We start from the raw sequence: 23,209 nt of genomic DNA, 5'->3' as shown, positions 1-23,209 counted from the left end.
ATAGACTAACCCGCTCCGTAAACCGTGATCTTAATATCTCTATTATTATTATTATTATGATTAATTATTAATTAATTAAGAAAATACAAACTATTTTTAGTTATATTTTTAAAAATATTGTTAATAATCTATTAATTTTTATTTTATTATAAAATTTAAATTTTTTTATTTTATTAATTCGTATTATCCTCTACGTCATATATAATTTTTATTTTATCTTCTTAATTATCATTATCTTATAAAAATAATAAAATTTAAAAATATAAATATACGATGTTGCAACCAATTTTTTGAAAAATATATATATCCAAATTGTTGGGATGACTATTTTTAGAGTTAAATCAACATATTAAGTATAAAAAATTGAAATAATTAATATCAAACTTTATTCAAAGAAGCGAGTGTAGAAAAAAGTAACCAAAATAAAAATGTGTAAAAATATTTATCTGTTATTTAAATAAGCTCAAATATATAGTAATAAATGATAATGTAAAAAGAAATTCAATATTTGATAATCTTAATCATAAAATATTCTTTATCGAGTAATCTATGTCAATTTGTAAATATAAAATGATTAAATATATATATATATATATATATATATATATATATGACAATGCCAAATAAAAGTCTTGAGTGTATTTGGTGCGAACATTTTTTCCTGTAAATTCATTGTCATATAATTTTTTGATTAAAAACTTGGAAGCGATGCTATCTCACAAAAATAAATTGATGTGATTATATCATACATATATATATATATATATATATATATATATATATATATGATCATAATATCTATAGACATTTGTGAAAATAATTTATTTTTATAACTACAAAATACAAAAGCATAATTGAGATCTTTCGGTTCCATTGAAAAAAATTATGAAAATAAAAATAAAAAACTAAATATAAAAGCTAAAATCTAGCAATAGATAATATTTCCTAAGATAAAATAAATAAAAACCTAAAACAAAGGAATGCTCACTTCAATAAATCCATGAACCCTTAATTTGCATAATTCCTATTTATATATAAGGTAATAAGTGATAAGAAGTTATTATTGTTTAAGAAAAAGAAAAATTCAATATTCAAACACCTTGTTTGTTAATATATCTTTATTTACCGAACAATTTATCTGTAAATGCAGAATGATTGAACGTAATAAAAGAATATTTAGTAAAATCGAAAACGAGTTTTGTAGTAACCCGAACAAAAAAAAATAAAATAAAATAAAATAAAATAATAAATAAATAAATATAATAATAAATATCTTGGATGAGATATTTTTAAATATTTGTTGGAGGAGATATTTTTAGATATTTATATATAAATATCTTAGAGGAGATAATTTAAATTATTTAAGGGTTAAGTTATGTTTTTATTTTATAACTCTCATTTCCTCTCTCTCTCCCTCTCTCTCTCACGTCTCACTCTCTCTAAGTTCCCCGGATCATTCACGAGTGCTCCTCGATTCTCTCTCCCTTCTCCCGGCTTGTGGGATCTCGTTTTCAGGTCCCGCTCCAAAAGTTAGCAATGCCAAATAAAATAAAATTATGAAAATAAAAAATAAAAAACTAAATCTAAAAGCTAAAATCTAGCAATAGATAATATTTCCTAAGATAAAATAAATAAAAACCTAAAACATATGAATGCTCATTTCAATAAATCCATGAACCCTTAATTTGCATAATTTCAATAGATCAAACATATATATATATATATATATATATATATATATATATAAGGTAATAAGTAATAAGAAGTTCTTATCGTTTAAGAAAAAGAAAAATTCAATGTTCAAACATCTTGTCCACTAATATATCTTTATTTACCAAACAACTTATCTATAAATGCAGAATGATTGAACGTAATAAAAGAATATTCAATAAAATCAAAAACGAGTTTTGTAGTAACCCGAACAGAAAAAATAAAATAAAATAAAATAATAAATAAAATAAATATTATAAATATCTTGGATGAGATATTTATAGATATTTATATTTATAAATATCTTGGAGGAGATATTTTTAGATATTTATATATAAATATCTTGGAGGAGAACTTTAAATTACTTAAGGGCTAAATTATGTTTTTATTTTATAACTTTCATTTCCTCAATCTCTCTCATGTCTCACTCTCTCTCTAAGTTCCCCGGATCACTCACGAGTGCTCCTCGATTCTCTCTCCCTCCTCCCGGCTTGTGGGATCTCGTTTTCAAGCCCCGCTCCAAAAGTTAGGGTTCGTTTTTCAGGAGTTTCGGGTCATTTACGGCTTTTCCTAGGTTTTCGATTCTAGGGTTCGGTTAAAAGACTTTATTTTTGAAACCAACTGATTAAATTCAAATATGATATTTTTGGATTAAAGTAGTGGGCTTTCTGAACATTTTCACCGATTGAAAATTTGGGGTTTCAAACCGTAGGCGTGTTTTAATACGAACCAAAGGCAGTAGGGTTGATTATCTCTATTTTTCCTGTACTTAACTACGTATCTATATTTTAATAAAATAACAACTTAGAGATACTTATACCCCTATTTTCAGCATAGTGTCTATTTTCTCAATCATTTATTTTATTTATGATTTACCAGGTGAAAAATTGTGTAGCATGAGTACAGTTTTAATTGGCATGAATGAATAGGTTTTGTATAGTACTAAATTATAATGGCTATGAGCTGAGATTAGATATGATGGCCGAGGGTCGGGTTATGATTGACGATCGGGGGCCGATGTTAGTAAGTAGTATACGACAAATATTTCGCATAATTACGAACAGTATATATTTTATACAGTTTTATGAAAATGAATTATGATTTCAATTTTATGATGTAAATTGTCATATATGATTTTAGAGCCCTCTAGATATGATGTTATGTTATGAGTACAGTACCGTAACTATATGTTGGGAGATAGTGCAATCACACATTTTAAAGAGAGTGTTGGTATTGGATAGTCAATTGGAGTCTTAGGTAGTACTCCCCAATGCAGAATTTTGGGGCCCCATCTGATGCAGAATTCCAGGTGACCCTCCCGATGCAGAATTTCGGGTATAGGGTAGGCACAATCATACTTACTACTTAGTTTGACTTAGTTATAGTCGACCAGCTATATGTTAGGTCCAACCTATAGGCTGCACAACCCATCATGGGGGGAAGTATGTCGTAGTAGTATGTGAACGCGTGACGACGCTAATTCAGCAATTCAGGTTGTATCTTCTAGGCATATATAGGCATATTTACTATAAAATGGGCTATATTGAGTTAGTAGTATTTTATTATGAAATTATGGGTTTACCAACAAATATATTGCAGTACTGTGTTTTTTAGAATGCTAGTTAAATATATTTAAATGTTAACAGTAATATGTGTACATGACAACTCATGCTAGTCACACACTAATAATAATATAATTCGGCTTATTGAGAGGTGTCTCATCCTATTATACAAATCATGTTTCAGGTCCTTTGAGAGATCGAGTCTAGCGTACTGCGGGGCTGATGTTAAACAGTCGATAGATATTGTCAGAACTAATGAGACATAGACAATAGTTTTGTTATTTTAGGGATTGTAATAACAGGAAATGACACTTATGTGAGTGAGTACAAAACACACTAAAAATGACACATGTTGGTCCGTGGGGTCAATCATTAGTCCGATAAAACCCACCCCCCAATTGTCTGGTCCAGGTGGACGAGGAGAGACACGATACTCCCTAACAAACCCAGGTTGAGGCGTTATAAGTTTTACTATCTTTGATGTTAACAATTTTTACTTTCCCGTTAATATTCAAAGCCCATGCTTGTTAAAAAGTTTGAGGGCGATGCTATCATACAAAAAAAAATTAATAAACATAGCATTATTATATATAAATGATTAGAACATATTTGTCAAAGATAATTTTTTATTTTTTGATGACAAATGCCAAAAATTTAAGTAATTTTAGATTAATATCTTCATGTATTTTTTTTTAAAACTTTAACTAAAAATTACATGCAAAATAAATGATTCAATCCACAAAAGCACAATTTTGCTTATTAAAGTATTCAAATAACAAATTTTCAAAATAGCTGAAAAATAGAATGATGTGGGGACCTTAAATTAATTTATTTCCTCAACAAACACAAAGATGCCAATCAACTTTTTTAAGGAAAATAATAATAATAATAATAATGCTTCCATTAAAAAGTACATCGCTGCAGTTGTTAAAATATACAAAACCAACAGTTGTATTAACATGTGATTAGTTTCAAGAAAAGTGGTGCCATCTATAAGAGTGTTTTTTTTGTGGGAAAAAATTTCAGCAGTGAGAATACACATGCTAATAGGGGGAATAGTTGAACGTGGCAAGTTATTTATTCAATACTCTTTTTTTTTTGGTAAAAGTAAAACAAATCAAAGAAAATACAAACCATAAGACCACTGCCACCCTTCATTAACCTACTTATGTACGTTAAAATTGATATGTTTTTCTCCTCTACACTTTCAACCTCTTCCTTTTCTTATCACACAGCCCTTTTGTCATTTTTATCCACAAAACAATGTTGGCCAAAATGCAAAGAGCATGAAACCAGAGAGAGAGAGAGAGAGAGAGAGAGAGAGAGAGAGGGGGGGGGGGGGGTTGTGATTGTCTCCATTTTTTTTTACAGTAAAAAATCATTGAAGGGTCCTAAGGGAGTGACCCCCATGTGCAAATCACCACACATGGGTGTTAAAAATTACAACTGTATTGAGTCTGTCAAAAACATGCCACTATACAGTCTAATTAGAGCAATAACCCATGAGGTTTTGAAGAAATGTGGAGGTAGAACTCTACTTTCCAATCGTATCAATAAATTTAGGCCTTCGGAAGCTAAAACTCGTATTAGCTCCAAGCAGCCCAGAAGAGTATTTATATTTCTCTGAGTGTTTCTATTTCTTTCTTTTCACATGAACCAAAAGAGAATTCATGGATGTGATCATTTCAAACAACAATGACAGTTTCTTTCCAACCATTTCCATCCGTTCCCTCTTTTAACCAAATAAAATGTAATAATGGACATTGCAAAATCATAATTCTGCCACCATTCAGCAATGTGATGAATGAAGAAAATGGTCATTTACAAAAAATAAAAAAAAAAAAAAAAATGAAAAAGAAGAGAGGCTAAACATAATTAGACACAAGTACTTGCATGGGACTGGAAGCAAAAAATGCTCCTTTCCCATTCCTGCCCCAGCCAACATAAACCGTGGCGCCAAAGGAAAAAAAGGGAACAGGGACTTGACACGTCTAGTGATTGGGAAAAATATACTCTCACCAATTCTATTTTGAGTGAGAAATATAAAATGCAACTCCCCAATCAAAAATTAGAGAGCCACCTACATAACAAACTCTAATGCAGTCAGTCTTCCTTCCACTTGTTCACGTACCGAAGAAAAGCCACCGCTGGATTGTCCCTAGGGGGTGCCCTTACACGAGTAGACCTCCGAAGAACAGCCTCTTCCATTGCAATCTTGTTAGCAACCTCCTTTGATCTCTTTTGCAGTTCCGAGCTGCAAATTGAATTTCAACACAGAAATCTTAGTATGCATACAAATACCCAACTTCTTTAGCCATCTGAAAATTTGAAGAGGGGAGGATATGACTGATACTACATCATGTGTCAAATATCGAGTTCATCCATCCTAACCATGTTTAAATCAACATGCACACAACTGTGCGATTTTACAGACATCAACAAACAGCTACACACAAAAAAAAATAAAAAAAACCAGAAAAGAGAAGAACATATAAAAGACTATGAACTTCATAAAATAAAAATAATAACAGACAATTAAATCCTTTTTCTCAGGAGTTTTTATCAAAAAGCAGGAGAGGAATAAGAAAAATTGTTGTTACTTTGATGAGCAAAATTTTGAAATATATGCCAAGTCAGTGAAAAATAAGAAAGAGTTTCCAAAAAAAATCAAGCTTCAAAACAACCGAAAGGCCATTGTTAGAGAATGGTCTATCATTTGTTCAAGAACAAACAGACTTACCATATTGTACGATAGTATTTGTTTAGTTGATTATGAAGAGCCCTCTCTCTCACCCCCTTACAGTTAAGTGAGCCCATCAAAGCATCAAGCTGTTCCAGAATCAAGTGGAATTTTTAGGAAGTATAAATAGTACTGAGGTAATTTTTAAGACATGCAGCATGTATACCTCTTCCTTTGTACTGTAGTAGCCCCACTGCTTGAAGTCAGAACTCTCAACAAATATTCTCCCATCACGACGGAAAAACCAATACCTGTTATAATGTCTGTCCTTCCCCAGGGGATTGGTGCGTACAATTCGTTTCTCAATCTCCCGCTCAAAATATTCTCTCTGTTGTACAAATAATTTCAATGTAACATAAATAAAGGAACACAAATATATACAACAGAAGAGGGAATTGGAAAGGAGATAGATCGCACCCGCTGCTCTTTGCTCTTCTTATCCACTGCTTCCTTGGCGTGCTTGCCCTCACTGCAAAAAATCAACATAAACATCATACCACGTCACAGTATAATTCATCATTATGAAGAAAGAGATATTTCTGAAAGTTCCAATAAAAAAAGACAACCTGTTTCCTGATGCATGCTTTTGTTTAGAGGGAATCCCGTTCTTTTTTCTTTTCTCAACAGCATCTCCATTTTGTTTGTGATCACCATTTTCAGATAAGTTGTTTTCCAGAGACTCCAAACTATGCCCATTGGTATCAGGCTCTGCCTTCAAGCGTTCCTTCTGTTCTCTTTTCTTTCTAGCTTCTTCTATTGCTTCCCCCCTTTTGGTGGCTCCAAGTGCCTGCCGCTGTTCAATATTCTCATCCAACTTCTCCCTAAAAAGGTCCGTGGCAATGGCTTGAGCAACCAATTCCCGCAAGATTCCTAATTTGGCATGAGTATCTAAAAGGCCATAATGTCCCCGCTTTATTGTGGCTATGTAAGTGGATAATTCAGGAATATCAATCATTTCTAAGAAATCACACAAGTACTCAGTCCAATTGATTAGGGTAATCTGAAACCAAAAAAAAACAATGTCAGAAGCCATAGATAGGTCATATAACAGTTCAGAAGAAAAGTTCCAAGGAGGATGAAGAGAGCAAACAGAACTTCTTTCCAGACCACAGAGAAAAGAGGAAAATACTTGCAGGATGAAATAAAATGAAGCCATCTAAAGTATCAATAACATAAACAGTTTGAAGTTTAAACTAAAAACAGGACAGTGTCAGTAGGACATTTGACCTTTGACTTCCTTTTGTTTCCCTGTATGGCCGTGAAATATTCACCATCATCTTTTATCAACAGGCGAAGAATACTTGCATGAGATTCAGCAACGAGAACTAAATTGCTATCCTTGTGGCAGATAGCATTTTCAAAATCTTCAAGAGAGAAGGGCAACAAGCACAAAAACCTGCTAAAAGAAGAGCAAAAATCCCAGACCATTAAAAGATCCCCTACACAATCCATTGGAACATTGAAGTCTCTTGATGGAGAAGGGCGATCTGTGAGAATTGAATCATATGCTGCAGGTTGCACCAAGAGATCATCTATCGGATATTTGATGGATTCTTCTGGTTTATCATCTTCTGCTAGTTAACAAAACAAAGATATAACAAAGTAAACCTCCATCTCCAAAGCCTGAAGAAAAAACTTACTTCAAAGCATCCAAATGTGGAAACTGTAAACCCTTTCCCCTGCCCTAGTCCCAAACACCACCCCCCCCCCCCCCCCTTCCCCCCCAAAAAAAAAAACCAAAAGAAAAAAAGTATATAAGAAGAAAAAAGCAGTGAATCACCAAAATACAGAAATGCAAATAGAAAATCAACCAAATCAAAAGCCAGCCATATGCAACCTGGTGCTGTAAAAGCTTCAATGGTAGACCTACCTTTCTCAGCATCTTTCCCATTCTCCACTTTCTTTCTCTTACAGCTTCCAAATTCTTCCTTTTTAACTTCCTGGATATCACAAACATGAGGAAGGAAAGGTAACTACAATTTCAAGAAACAAATCAGAAACATGCTAACACTGGATAGTTACCAATATGTTATTCCCATCCTCAACCTTCCTTCTCTTTTTATCCCTGACTAGGCGCCCATCCTGGAAGACAAATTTGCTTCTTAGCTCCTCTGGGAGATCAGTTGAGATTCCATGCTTTCGCGCCAACTTATCATGAAGCACCCAGGGAACACTTTGACGTGTAGATTCCCGAATAAAAGACTTCAGAACATTTCGACTGAAAGGAAGCTTTTTCCTGATTAAATCTTCTCCTTTTACTATTGCTGGCCCGGATATCGCCTTATCTTTGTCAAGCCATGCCACCTCATACTGGGTTTGATCATCACGGCTCTTCAGAACTTTTACTATTTTACATAAGTATACACAGTTATCCTTCTTTCCATACAATTCAACACCCTCCGATAAGTTCTCCTGTAATCTCGCAGTTATTGTGTTGACAAGATCTCGCAATGGAAGCAAACCTGCAAGAGTTGGTAGATGGAGATTTTGAATAGGGCAAAATGAAACTATGAATACAAAAAAAAAAATAACAATTAGTGGAGCCAATCAAAACCGGTATTAGGTCATGTCTGAGGGGGGAAAGAGCAAAAGAACTTAAACCATAACCAGAATGCAGACACTTTTTATAAGTAAACAGGCACGCACACAGAAAACCTCACCCAAGAAGAGATGAATACCAGCCTCTCCTGCTTCTTTTTTTTCCTTTTTTTTCCATCACAGGGGGGGTGCCCCCCTGGGGGGAGGAGTGTTGGTGGTGGTTTGGGAAGTGAGGTAGGGGAGGGTGGGGAAGGAAGAGATGATCTCTGGACCACAGACCCATGCTCTAGATCAGACCAATTTGCTACATAATAACTTAGAAAAGGGCAACATAAGCATATTGCTTCTCCATTCTCAAATTTGTAATTGAATATTCTTCAAGCATTCAGAACAATTACAAATAGTCATATATGCTTACTTCTCCATTCAGTCTTGTCCTCAAATATCCCCAAAATGTTCAGGAAAAAAAAAAAAAAATTTCACCGTGAACTCCAGGATTCCAGCCACTGTAAACCAATGCATCAGTACAAGCCAATGAAGGCTATACAACATATGGACATAACAGCCACTCCCATGAGTTTTTACTTCAGATTTATACTAGCAACATATTACCATATACACTGCATATAAAAGCACATGTTCCTTAGGAGTGCAAAACATTTATTCTTAAAAACCCTTTAGGGACCGTTTAGTTATTGAAAACAATTTTCATTTTCCATTTTAGATTTTCAAAAAATTACAAAAAAGTTAGCTAATTTTTCATTTTTACAATACTTGTATGAAATAAATAAACAACGAACAATTTTGGCACTATTTTCTTGTGGAAATAGTTTTATTTTTCATTTCTAATTTTTCAAATAATTACAAAAATGCCACCTTGTTTTCTAGTTTTCCAAATTTACATAGAAAAGTTGGAAAACATCTTTTCATTATTTTTCTAGATTTCTAGCTCTTACTCTGCGTATGAGAGTATGGAATGCGGACCTTGGACAAAGCATTATGTATAAAGTCTCTTCTAAATCCACACAAATCCAAATTCAAACCTAAATCCATGATTTCAAATTTTACCTTATTTTGGAAAATTGGAAAACAAGTTGTCATTTTTGTGATTATTTAAAAAAAATCTAGAAATGAAAAATAAAAAAAATTGTTCTGGACATTTAAATAAACTCTTTATTTTCAACCATTTTAATACAAGTCTCGAAAATTTTAAAAATAAGTTAGAATTTTTCTAATTCTTTAGAAAACTAAAAATTGGAAATTGAAAAATATTTTCCACAACTAAACGGATCCTTAGTTTTTTTTCAAAATGCACGTATGTACACGAGCATAAACATTTATTTCCATATTTCCAAAAATTGTCAACATTTTCACTGGCCAAACTCCATCAAATTCGAAACAGGAAATTTTATTTCACAAAATTTCTAGACAATTCAAAGTTTATTGAAATCTTAAATTTTCAATGGAACTTGTCAACAATTTTGCTTTTTCCCTCCTCCTTAGGGTCTGCTTGGATAAAGGATTTTCTTGGGAAAAATAAAAGGAAAATAAAAAGAAAATTCATTTTCCATTATTTTTTCTCTCTATATCAAATAGTACTAAAAATGAAAATTTGTTCTAATATGACTGAAAAAATGTAAGAAAATTAAGTGTTAATGGCATGTAAAATAAAAAATTTATTCATAATTGTGGTACATTTTTTCTATTTCTTTCTCACTTTCCTTGATAGCCAAACATGAAAGATTCTTTAGTACTTTCCTTTCTCTAATATTTTTCAAGTTCCAAACAAGGCCTTAATATATTCGTTTTTATCTAAAAAATTAAGTTAAAAAATAAGTTATATGTCTAACTATTTATATGGATTTTATTATGATTAACTTTCAACATTCAATCACTTTAATACTTGGTAAACTCTTTCTCTATACAAATATTTTTATCCCAAAAAATAGGTAAAGAAGGAATGATGAAATAGAAGTATAGCAGGAGGATCAGAGGTCCTGAAAATAAATAATTAAATAAAAACATGAAAACCAAACCAAAAAACCTAAACAAACTAAATAAGAAAACCCCTTCCTCCCTTTCCATTATATTAAGGAAACACTTCAAATTAGATAGTTCAACTTCTGTTGCATTGCTCTTAACACCATCCAGACAAAATTCCTGTCCTCTAGGATCAGACAGCCATAAACCCATATTATCCAACAAATGCTGAGCTTTGATATCATTCCCATTGACCTCCACCCCAGGAGACACAGGGATAGACAGAATGTCATCCCCGACCTGATCATTCACCTGCTACTTTATATACTTGACCATCATTGTCAAATATATGAACACCGTCTAAACCTTCAAGTGGGCTTGCCAGCACATGAGAAATATCTCCAACTAAATCAAAAGACTCTGAATATGCAAATTTTATTTCACAAGATTCATTCAATAATAAGACATTATTGAAGGAAAAATCACTATCAAAATCACTTTCATTCTCAGACTTATTACCCAATTTATTGGCTTAGCACAACTCTCTTTCCCCTTCACACCTGCCTGCTTGCACATGCTAAGAATTCTTCATATCAACTCCCTCATACACTGCTACCCGCCAGTATACACTTCACTGGAGCCTTCACTGGAGCCTTCCTTGTACCAAGCCCTTTCCCATCACTTCCAAGTTTATCCCCAGCATCATCAAGATGATCTGACTCTCTTGACCCCTTGCCTCCACGACACGAACACTACAATCTTCAAATATCACTTTGAAATTTGTCTTGATAACTCGATTAATACCCACTCCTGGAGAAGTAGCCATCTAGTAAAGAAGGGATGATAGCCTTAAGCTTTTTCAAATTTTATGTACTATTAGGCCTAGCTAATTTTAATTAATTCAGTATCTTTAACATGCATGCCATTTTACAGTTATTGGGCCTCATATACCTTATACTTATCTTTTTTACACTTTATTTACAAGATTCTAATTCTATATCATACATTATAATGTCTATAGACAAGTTTCCCAAAGTTCAATAAAAAAAAAAATGCTTATGTTTTACAACTAAATTTCACAATTTTCTACGTCAAAATTGTAAGTTCCTTATTTTGGAGCCTCAAATTTTATAAAACAAAGAAATTTGTTTACAGAGAGAAGAAAGATATGACGAGGAAGACAACAAATTATATATATATATATATATATATATATATATGAACAATACAAAGCTAATGAAGCAAAACATTCTAATCTTGTTAAATATCTGTTAAAGAGTCACCTCCGCACAAGTCATTAGCAGGATACAAACGCAATATGTAACTTCTTGGTCATGCAAAAAGCATTAATCTAGATATATCTATGATAAAGACTTCATTATTCTTAGATTTGGCATACGATCAATCTTTGTAATTAGTAATAAAAGAAAAACAAAACTCCGATTATCAAAAGGAAACAATATTTTACAGTATCTATTTTGAATCATGTTACAATAAATTGAAAATTTATTCTCATGAAAAAACAAAAAAGGAAAACAACTTGAAAACCAACATGCTCACATAAAAGAAAATAAACATCTTATCAAATTTTAAAAAATTTCTTCTCAAATTAGATTGATACAATTACATCAAACTTCCTTCTAAAGTTTTAATAGTCAATACTCTATTAATATAGTAAACCTAATAATAGCAATAATAATAAAGAATTATTAACTTCTCCAAAAAACATATCAAGTACAGTAGATAATTGTATTGCCACTCACAATTAAAGGACATTATGGTGCACAACCAATGTCCAACAACTTCAATTCACAATTTCAATCTAAACAAAAACTAATACATAGGGCTTTTATTGGCTTGCAATGCTTGGACGATAAGGAAACTAATTAAGAAAACCAATTAAGCCAAAATACTAGTTTCCTAAATGATAATCACCTAGAACTTGAGGACTGCTTGTTCTCCTTTTACTATCTTCTTCTTCTTCTTCTTCTTCTTCTGCTTTTTTAAAAAAAATCAATTTTTATATTAAAAAATGATAATAACCTAGAATATTGAAGATAAAATATTAATATATAGGCTAATGCTTGGAGGATAAGATAACATATAGGCCTACAATTCTGGGGGTGAAATGGTGTTGTCCAATGGGCCATTTGCCATTCAATTGATATGGGTTTCATCCTTCATTTAAAGTTGTTGGGCTAGAAGGGCCTTGAGGACTCATTTTTCAACCGCAAACCTCCATTGTTCAATGATAGATTTCAGTGTCCTCAAATTTCATCAAAGCATACAAGAAGATATTCCACTTTGAGAGGCGCAATGGCTCTGATACGCTACTAATTTTGGAAGAATCTGAAGGAAAATCATCTCTTTTGGTTTTAGGGGTCAGTGGGCTTAACTGGGTAATAGATCAACTTCAGCAATTCTGCTCAGAGAAGTCAATTATTGGGATTCCAAAATGGAATCATTTTAGTGAGATTCCTGGAGAATATTTTTGGAAAATTAATTTCTATTGAAAAGTATTTTGCTTCTGAGAGAAGGTTTTCACTGAGAATTCTGGATTGAAGAGGCGTCTTCACACTGGAAATCCTTCTGTAAATTGCATGAAATATTGTAAGGCCAAAGAAGGAATAATCGGCACGAGGGGCAATTGAAGTGCAGGAATTGTGGTTCTTTTTTATATTATGGAAGTTCAGACAAAGGTGTTAGTAATTCGGACACTAGAAAACACACCTTCATTTGTAGATATTCTAAGAGCTGGGAATCAATTGGAAAAGGAAGGGTCTTCACCAGGAGCTTTGGCCGTAATATGCAGATGGCATACAAGAAGGCTGCCACAAAGTACAATTGGAAGGAGAGATTTGTTGCACAAGAATTTCAGAGGATTTAAACTTTAATTCCTCCCAAGGTCCACTAAAGGTTAGAGAGAAAAAGGAAGAGGGTTGGGTGGGCTGGGGACGCAGTCATTTTAATGGGCCTCCTAAACTTGGGTCTGGTAGTGTTGGTGGAATTAGCCCATGGTCCTACGCTAATAATGAGGTATTTAGGCTTGCTGTTTCTGGGCCTAATTGAAGGTTTGTAAAGCCACAAGTGCATGCTAGTATGAGACATTGTACTGGAGTTAAGAAGAATTTTAGTTGGGCTGTTGAATCAGAGCCCAATATCAGTGTGTTTCAATAGCTGATAAGGTTATTGGAGTCAAGAAGCAGAATTTTCAAGAGCTGTGGGTTAGAACTCAGAAGAGTTGGCAATACGAGGAAAAGTTGCTAATGAGGATCATGAAGAAGTTTTTGATGAGGTAAAAGGAGGAAATCGTTAATTCTTGTGAAGGACCATCTGGAAAAGGTAGTTGGGAAAGGATTCTACTCCGTGATGTTTTGCCTTGTCAAGGGGCTGGTGAAGAGAATTATTCTGGGAAAGTGGGGGCTGTGAAACGCTGTATCAGATCGATTTCAAACAACAGAAGTTAAGACAAGCATTTGAGGAGAGAGAGAAATGCTATGAAAGTTGAGGGGAAGGAGGTGATGCTGAGGGGCGATGGTCATTATCCTCCATTGACCCAAGGATCTGGTGAGGATGATGAGTTTGACGGTATGAATGAATCTGAAAGAGGACAGTTGCAGGATCAATTAATTGAAAACCATGGCTTTAGAGTTGAATATGTGAATAAGGAAGCTTTTAAAGACAACGAGGCGTCAAGATCAGTTATTGTTCAATTGGGGGAAAGTGATTTTTTTAGCCAGCAAAAGGGGGCAACAGTGGACTCTGGGGTGTTAATTTTGGTCTGAATGCCCTTTCCATCGGGTTTGCTTTCATTATATATAGAAGAGATTTACATAGTTGTTGCCCAATTTTCAGCACATTTTCAGCGCTTAAATGGTGCCAGATTTTCAGCATTATTTACAGCCTAATTTTCTGCTATATACAATCTAAATATAAACTAAAATATTTCAACTAAATTATTTACAGCCTAATTATCCTTAATTATCTCCATAACATCCCCCCTCAAATTGATGCTGGTAGATCAAGAAACATCAATTTGTCAACCAAGAACTGATGCTGGTGCTGAGAAAGATCTATAGTGAATATGTCTACAGTTTGACGTTCGGTGCAAATGTGAGGAAGAGTAATCACTGGTTTGTCAAAGGATTCACGTATGGAATGGCAATCAACTTCGATATGTTTCGTACGCTCACGGAAGACAGGATTAGCGGCGATCTTAATAACATTGGTATTATCAGCATGAAGAGGAGAGGAATGAAGCTGAGAAAAACAAGTTCACCCAATAACCCACGAAGCCATGTGATCTCAAAGCATGCGGAAGACATAGCACAATACTCAAACTCAGTGGAGGACTTGGAAACTCTGTCTTGCTTCTTACTCTTCCACGAAATGAGTGCATTTCCTAAGAACATGCACCAGCCAATAACAGAGCGACGAGTATCCGCACATCCGACCCAATCAGCATCACTATACCCCACCAACTGTAAGGAAGATTCCTTAGGAAAGAACAACCCAGTGTAGAGGTGCCCTTCAGATATCGGATAATGCGGCCAACAACGGCTAAATGAAGATGTCAAGGAGCTTGTATAAATTGATTAACTTGCTGTACAGCAAAAGAAATATCAGGACAAGTAATTGTTAAGTAGTTCAAACTCCCTACCAGCTGCCGATACAAGGATGGATCTGATAGAAGCTTGCCTTCCTCCTGATGAAGCTTAAGATTGACCTCCAAGGGAGCAAGAACAGAGTTACCCGATTGGAGACTAGCCAATGAAATCATTTCCTGCGTGTATTTGCGCTGGTGTAACAACATACCAGTCGGAGTAAGCTGCACCTCAAGGCCAAGAAAGTACTGCAGGGGACCAAGATCTTTCATGTGAAAAGAGGCCTTGAGATGCTGTTGTAATTTCTTAATTAACTCAATATTAGAGCCAATAATCACAATGCCATCAACATATACCAAAAGCAATACAATTCCTCCATAAGTCTTGCGAACAAAAAGAGAGGAATCAAACTAACTCTTAAGTAAAATGAAAAGCAAGCAGGGTAGAGCGAAATTTATCAAACCATGCACGGGGAGCTTGTTTCAGTCCATACAAGGATCCGCATAGCCGACAAACCTCTGAGGAAGGTGTAGCAAATATGCCAAGAGGTGGAAACATATAGATTTCTTCCTTCAAATCCCCATGTAGAGAAGCATTCTTCACATCCATCTGCCAGAGAGACCACCCCTGCGACGCCTGCAACACAGTAAGTGCCAAAATAGTCCACACAGTAGTCATTTTGGCAACAAGTGCAAAGGTCTCTTCATAATCAATACCATACTCCTACCAATTCCCAAGAGCCACCAGACGGACCTTATATCTGTTCAGTGACCCATCAAACCGAAACTTGACTGAGTACACCCATTTACAACCAACAGGTTTGACACCAGAGGGACAAGTCACAAGATCCCAAGTGCTATTATCTTGAAGAGCTTGGATTTCTTCTTGCATGGCCTACTGCCAACATGCTTGGGTGGCTGCTTGGGTATATGAGTGAGGAACAGAAACAGTGTCAAGAGTGGCAGTAAACGAGGTATGAGGAAAACCATACCTATTCGGTGGATGTGTAACCCAGGAGGAGCGTTAGGAACCGCGGAATCAGATGACGGATCAGTATCTGGAAGGGGCGTTGAAGAAAGAGGAGGACGTCGATGACACACCACACCTAGTTTAAATCGCTCAATAGAAGAAGACACATCATCAAAAGCAGGAGTAAGTGTAATATGAGTATCAGAAATAACTTGAGATTGAAAGAAATATTGATTTTCGAAGAAAATCACATTCCAATAGATCTCAATTTGTTTGCATAAGCATCATAACAAACAAATCCTTTCTAAAGTAGGACTATATCCCATAAAGGCACACGTGACTAAGGGTGAGCAAACGGTCGGTTCAGTTAAATTCGGGTAATTAACCGAAAAATTCGGTTAAATAATACCATTAACCGAACCAACCGAATTGACGAAGGACACCGAACCGACCCCGACCGAATTGCCCATTCGGGTAATTTGGTTAACCGATTTTAACCAAAATCATTTAAAATTAATTGCTAGAAACTAAATACAATTATAATTTTTTTTTTAAAACCAAATCCAGCTTAATTAAATACCTTATTTATTAATTTTATTAATGAAAATAATATTTTACCATAGAACAAAGAATCCAAAACAAGAAAAACGACGACAAATAATAATAATAATAATAATAATAATAATGCTGAGTATAAGCAAGCTTCATTAAACTTCTTAATGCACTTGCATAAGCAAAAATTATATTCATAAATTATATTTAAAATCTAATTAATTAGTAATTCGGTTAATTGGTTAACCAAAATTTTTTTTACCCTTAACTGAACCGAAACCGATTAACTGAAATTTTGTAGAATTATAAACGAACCGACCAAATCAGGATTTTTACCCGAACCGAACCGACCAATTTCGGTCGGTTAATTCAGTTTTCACCAAATTATGCTCACCCCTACACGTGACAAACTAGGCAGCAAGCTTGTGACGCTCAACACACACCCAAAAAGTATGAAAGGATTGATACTCAGGAGATATGCCAAATTATCAAAAATAGGGAGAATCATAATTTAGAGTGGCAGTAGGCAAATGATTGATCAAATAGACAGCAGCAGGTTAAGCTACCACGCAGAACTTAGAAGGTATAGAAGAATCTATCAACAAAGTATGAATGACATCTAAGAGATGACGATTCTTACGCTCAGCGACTTCATTTTGTTGAGGGGTATAAGGACAAGAACGTTAGGAAATGATCCCCTTTTGCTGAAGAAAAGAATGAGACATGTACCCCCCCCCCCCCCAAAGTCGGAGCGTAAATCCATTTTGTTGAGGGGTATAAGGACAAGAACGTAAAGAAATGATCCCCTTTGTTGAAGAAAAGTCTGAAAAGAATTAAACATGTACCCCCCCCTGGGCAGGAGTCGAAGCGTAAAGTTTTGACATAAGTAATGAACTGTGTCTCGACAATTGCAACAAATTTTTGAAAGACAAAAAACACGTCAACTTTAGAGCGGATAAAATATATCCAAGTGAATCGACTATAATCATCAATAAACATCACAAAATAACAATATTGACCATGAGAAATAACAGGACTCACACCCCAAACATCAATATGCACAATCTCAAAGCAATTAGAAGCACAACTACCATGCGCAAGAAAAGGTAAAGTTTTACTTTTACCAAGACAACAAGTAGCAAAATCAAAAGATACAGGAGAAGAAGAAAAGGAATTAGGATGACCCAATTTCTTATGCCAGACTTCATTATTATTGGCATTAGTCTTACAAGCAAGAGAAACAACATTAGGAATAGAAACTGTAAAGGAAATAAACGTCCCACTTTAAGCCCCTTTGCAATCACCGTCCCCGACACCTGATCTTGTACAAGACAACCACCACTAGAAAAATGAACATCACAGTTATTATCTACCAATTGTCCAATAGAAATCAAATTGGCGGACAAAATGAAGAGCCCAAATTACCAACAACAGTAATTGAAAAAGTACTGCCATCAGCAATTTGAATATTTTGCATGCCTCTATACTTACGAACACCATGGAGACCCGTCATATTATCAGTCATATGATTAGAAGGGCTTGAATCAAAAATCCAAGAAGTTGAGTTAGTATTCGTACCTTGCAAGCCTAAGGCCGTAAAAGCAAACACAATCATCTGTTGGACCATTGATGTTGTGAGAACAGACGAATCAGAGCTTACAGTGGGTGGTGCAGAAGAAGAAGATGGCTGAACAACATCCTATAAAGCTTGGGATTGGAGATTTTGAGGCCGCACTCGACAGTCTTTGATGATATGGCCTTCTTTCTTGCAATAGTTACAAGCTTTCTTAGGATAGTTGTGAGCAATATGACCAAACTCCTTGCAACTAAAACACTACAACTTGTTCCTCTCTCTCCCTTGTGCTGCATATGCTACATTCACAGCCTCAGCAAATACCTTCTCAGAAGTCATACCCATCTGAGTGGATAACTGCTGTTTTTCACGCAATAAATCTCCTAAACAAATATCCAGAGAAGGAACCAGATGACGATTCAATAAACTGGCTCGAACAGGCTCAAATTCATATTGAAGTTACATTAAAAATTGATTGCATTGACTCTCAACATGAACCGCTTGAAGAGTCATAAGTGTCGTAGGGGGAACCTTAGCATGAACAATAACAGAATACTTGCTATTAGCATGAACAATAGCAGAATACTTACTCTTAGCATGAACAATAGCATAATACTTGCTCCAAAGATTAATAAAACCAGAATTAAATTGTTCAATAGGTAAATTATCTTGACTGTAATTACTAATTTCCAACTCCAATTGGAACTACCGAGCACTGTAATCCTGGTGGTAAATATGGTGGAGATAATCCCATATAGCCTGAGCGAAGATTGGTCACAAGGTGAGACTCAATCGTCCCCAACAGCCAAGAGATCACCTTAGCATTCTTCACCTCCCATTGTGCAAATTCCTTTTCATCATTGGGAACTTGAGCAGAACTATCAATATGATTTGATAATCCATTCCCTTTCAAGAACATTTTAAATTGGAAAATAGGGGCTCTGATACCATGTTAATTTTGGTCTGAATGCCCTTTCCATCGAGTTTGCTTTCATTATATAAAAGAAATTTACATAGTTGTTGCCCGATTTTCAGCACATTTTTAGCGCCTAAATGGTGCTAGATTTTCAGCATTATTTACAAGATAATTTTCTGCTATTTACAATCTAAATATAAACTAAAATATTTCAACTAAATTATTTACAGCCTAATTATCCTAAATTATCTCCGTAACATGTGGGACCTTTGAGGATGCATAGGTGGTGTTCTTGATTTAAAGGAAGGCGATGGCGTTCCAAACACTACTGTTGAGGAAGGATCTTGGCCATTGTTCCTTTTAATTCTAATTCATTTTTTAGTGTTCCTGAGGTGTAACCTGGAGAGGAGTTTGGTTAAATCTCCAGTGATCTCTGCTAAGACTGCTCAAGGGATTTCTAAGCCTATGAAGGGTATTCTTCCCGTTGACCTAATTTATTGATATTTTCTATGTGCCAAAGGGAGGAAATTAAAGGGGGTAGAAATATATTACCATTTATCATTTAGGGGGTGAAGGGAAACAACCAACACCAGCAAGGCCTTCTGGAGAAGATGTGGATTAAACTAATGAGTCCTTTAGGTAAGAGTTAAGGAAGTTATTTTTCAAAGCACTCTATCCAACCTCCTGGTCTATTTCATGTCTCTTTTCCCTGTCCCTAGTTCAATAGCCAGGCGATTGGAAGGTATTCAAAGGAGATATCTATGACGGAATACAGGTGAAGATTTTAAATATCATCATGTCAAATTGGGGGTGGTTAAACAACCTATGCAAAAAGGAGGGTTAGGTCTAAAATCTTTTCCCACTTTCAAATGTCCGTCCTAGAGAAATGGCTTTGGAGATTCATGAAGAAGAAGAACCATATCTGGACGAAAGTCATAGCCACTAAATATAGCATACATCACAACAACTAGGCCTCTGGAAATGTATAGGACTCACAATGTAGTGTTTGGAAATTCAAGAGAAGGGGGTGGGATAATTTCTTCTCTCTAATTTATTTTCGAGTGAGAAATGGGAAGAATGTGTTCTTTTGGCATGATATTGAGGGTGGCAGGTCTCCACTCAGAAAAAAATACCATTCAATCTTCAGGCTGGCATATGATAAAGATACCCTTATTAGCCAGCAGCTTGAGCTCACTAATCATGGGATGTTCTAGAATATTCCTCTGTTAGGAATGCCTTTGATTGGAAAATTAATAATTTGGCAGAATTGTACAGCAACCTTTGGCCTTTTATAAATCCAGCACCAAAATACAACCAATGAGCCAAAGTGGACCTTAAATAAAGATGAGGATTTTACAGTCAGATCCTACAACAAACATTGCATCTATCCAACAGGAAACACTGGCAAATTCCCTTGGAAACTCATTTTTAAAACTACAGCCCCCACAAAGGTTGCTTTCCTCACATGGGAGGCAACTCAGAAAAATTCTTACCTAAACAACCACCAGAAAAAAGGGCTGGTCTGTCATTAATAGGTGCTACTTATGTCTAGAGCTGCAGAGCAGGCTGAATCAGTCAAGCACATTCTCTTGCACAGCTCCTGGACTAGAAGTTTCTGGAACATGGCCATAGAACTGAGCAAGCAGAAATGGGTCACTGCCAGCACTGTGGAAGGTGAACTATGGGCTTGGGAAGGTATCCACCTCAAAAAGGATGGAAGGAAGGCTCTTGCTCTCATCCCCCTTGCCATTTTTTAAGCATTGTGAAGGGAAAGAAACAGGAGAGATTTTGAAGGATCGGCTTTGCCCCTTCATGTTGTCAAGGATCATTGGATAACTATGGTATCTAATTTGCATATTGGACTGGTAAAGAGCAATATTAATCCAATCCTTGATATTTTTGGCACCCTACAGTGAAGGAATGCTCTTTCTACTTTTACTATCGTACTTTCATTGTAATTGGAGAGCATCCCTTTGATGCCCTTTAACAAACTTTCTTTGCTGATCAGAAAAAACTACTGGACATAATTGCACAATAGAAGACTTTCAACAAACAAATTAGAGTTCAGCTAAACCAGCAGAGCAAACAGAACAAATATATTTCCTCTTCAAAGATGGTTGCCAAGCTTATAGGTTTTTAGGTAACTGTTGATGGTTATCCGTCATTTAGCATTGTTGTGTGTGTGTGTGTTATGTTAACAAGTGGGAATTAGTAAGGGTATGGTCATTGGCATGTACTTTGACATATATTATAAATAGAGAGACCTACCATTGTGAGTAGGTCTTTCCATTTTATCCAATTATTCAACATGGTATCAAAGCAAGATCCGATCTAAACCCTAATTGCATGACCGCCGCTAAATCAAACCCTAAACATCATAATACCATGCAACCTTCTGCTGCAGAAGGTTCATCAACATCAACAAAGTCCAGGAGCATGTTCAGCAGTTGCCAAAAAAGCTGCAGTCACTGGAAAAATCCTGGATGCTGCTGTCCTTTTCAACGCCTCAAGAAATACGTCACATTTTGCAAAACTAACCACATAGCAAGCTACAGAACCTGCCATTCTGCCAGCCCTCAAAATTTCACAGCCACAGGAGCCCACATAAGCGGGAGCTTTGTGCACCGGGCTGCCCTTTTTTTTTTTTTTTCCCCTATTGCTTGCTAATGCCTGAAGCTGTTGGTCAACGTTTATAGACTTCATTGAGGCCTGAAACAGAGGTATTGTTGTGTTCTTAATTCATTTTTTTATCTTTCTTGTTCATTGCGTGCTTGTGGTTTGCTCTGGTTGCCAAACATTGTGAGCTGGGATGGTGTCCACAAATTCCAGGAGGATGTTATTCACTGTGTACTTCTGATTTTCTACTGCATAGAGGCTGTTTGGTACTGTTAGAGCTGTGTTGGTTTCTTAGGGATGTGTCTAAGTCTCTTGGAACAGTGGCAGCATTTTATACATTGGTTTTGTAGGGTTGTGGCAGTGCCATGTCCAGTTGTTGGTGATTCATTCGTGGTTGAACCAGTACATGATTTTGTAGGGTTGTGGTAGTAGTGTAGTACTATCTCCCGTTGTTGATGACTCGTTCGTGGTTGAATCAGCTGTTGACTTGTTTGTGTTTGGTTCAGTTGGTCTAGAAGTTCACTTGTTTCGATTGGTCCAAAAGTAAAATTTTGGAATCACAAGAGCATTTTTTTCATTGTGTATTTCTCATTTTCTGCTGCATCAAGGTTGTGTGTATGTTGGGATGGCATCCTCCAATCCCAATAGTGTGTTTCCATCATCAAGCATTTGTTCAAGTGAACAGCGTACTATAATTATCTCGGAGGAAGAGTATTCAAGGTTCCTACAATATCAAACATCCCAACAAGCATTTCATCACATTGCATCTTTTGCTCAGAAGGGTAATCCCACAGTTTGTATGTCATCTGGTATCTCTCCAACTAGTCCTCAAAGTATCAACTCTGCTACTACTTACCATGTGACAGGTGTAACCAACTTCTTTTCTACCCTCCAATATCCTAAAAATCTACCTCAAGTTACCCTTGCTGATGGGTCCACAACTGTAGTTAAAGGGATAGGAACAGTAAATCCTACTCCCGCCATCTCTCTTTCTTTTGTTTTATACATTCCTAAGTCCCCTTTCAATTTCATGTCAGTTAGTAAGCTTACAAAGGCACTAAATTGTTCTATAACCTTCTATCATGACTATGTGGTTATTCAGGATTTGAGGATGAGGAAGACATTTGGCACAAGGCGTGAGGCTCATGGACTCTGCTACTTTGAGTTGTTTTCTTCTCCCATTGCCTGCAATGCCCTGCTACACTGCTTCAAATCCATAGTCGCCTTGGCCATCCATCCATGGACAAATTAAAACAGCTAGTTCCTACCTTGAGTTATGTGCCTAATCTTGAGTGTGAATCTAGACAATTGATAAAACATCATTGTGTTCCCTTTGCTTCCCAAGTCAACAAACAAGCAAATAGTCCTTATATGCTCATCCATTCTCGCCCACTAATATTTGGGATCCTAGTCATGTCATATTGAAACTAGGGTTTCGGTACTTTGTTA

The 23,209-nt window shown here is 35.4% G+C and overlaps 1 protein-coding gene across 16 annotated transcripts in view; it reads right to left on the bottom strand.

The window, feature by feature from the left end:
- Positions 1-4,974: 4,974 nt before the first annotated feature.
- The window catches only part of LOC131160480 (uncharacterized), a 31,322-nt gene continuing 13,087 nt past the window's right edge, over positions 4,975-23,209 (bottom strand). For 6 of the 16 annotated variants that reach the window (XM_058116206.1, XM_058116202.1, XM_058116204.1 and 3 more), the window contains 9 exons: positions 12,466-12,525; positions 8,035-8,474; positions 7,883-7,952; positions 7,240-7,586; positions 6,579-7,012; positions 6,430-6,481; positions 6,179-6,340; positions 6,013-6,101; positions 4,975-5,526 (listed from right to left, as the gene is read on the bottom strand). In XM_058116206.1, coding sequence (XP_057972189.1) covers positions 5,376-5,526; positions 6,013-6,101; positions 6,179-6,340; positions 6,430-6,481; positions 6,579-7,012; positions 7,240-7,586; positions 7,883-7,952; positions 8,035-8,474; positions 12,466-12,525 — 1,805 coding nt within the window. In that variant the 3' untranslated portion in view covers positions 4,975-5,375. The remainder of the gene's footprint in view (positions 5,527-6,012; positions 6,102-6,178; positions 6,341-6,429; positions 6,482-6,578; positions 7,013-7,239; positions 7,587-7,882; positions 7,953-8,034; positions 8,475-12,465; positions 12,526-23,209) is intronic. The other 10 variants (XM_058116210.1, XM_058116211.1, XM_058116208.1 and 7 more) reach the window with 3 other exon arrangements.

This window comes from Malania oleifera, chromosome 7 (genome assembly GCF_029873635.1).
Source record: "Malania oleifera isolate guangnan ecotype guangnan chromosome 7, ASM2987363v1, whole genome shotgun sequence".
Classification (NCBI taxonomy): Eukaryota; Viridiplantae; Streptophyta; class Magnoliopsida; order Santalales; family Ximeniaceae; genus Malania; species Malania oleifera.
The sequence above is the reverse complement of the archived record's forward strand: the minus strand, read 5'-3'. Positions and strand labels throughout refer to the sequence as shown.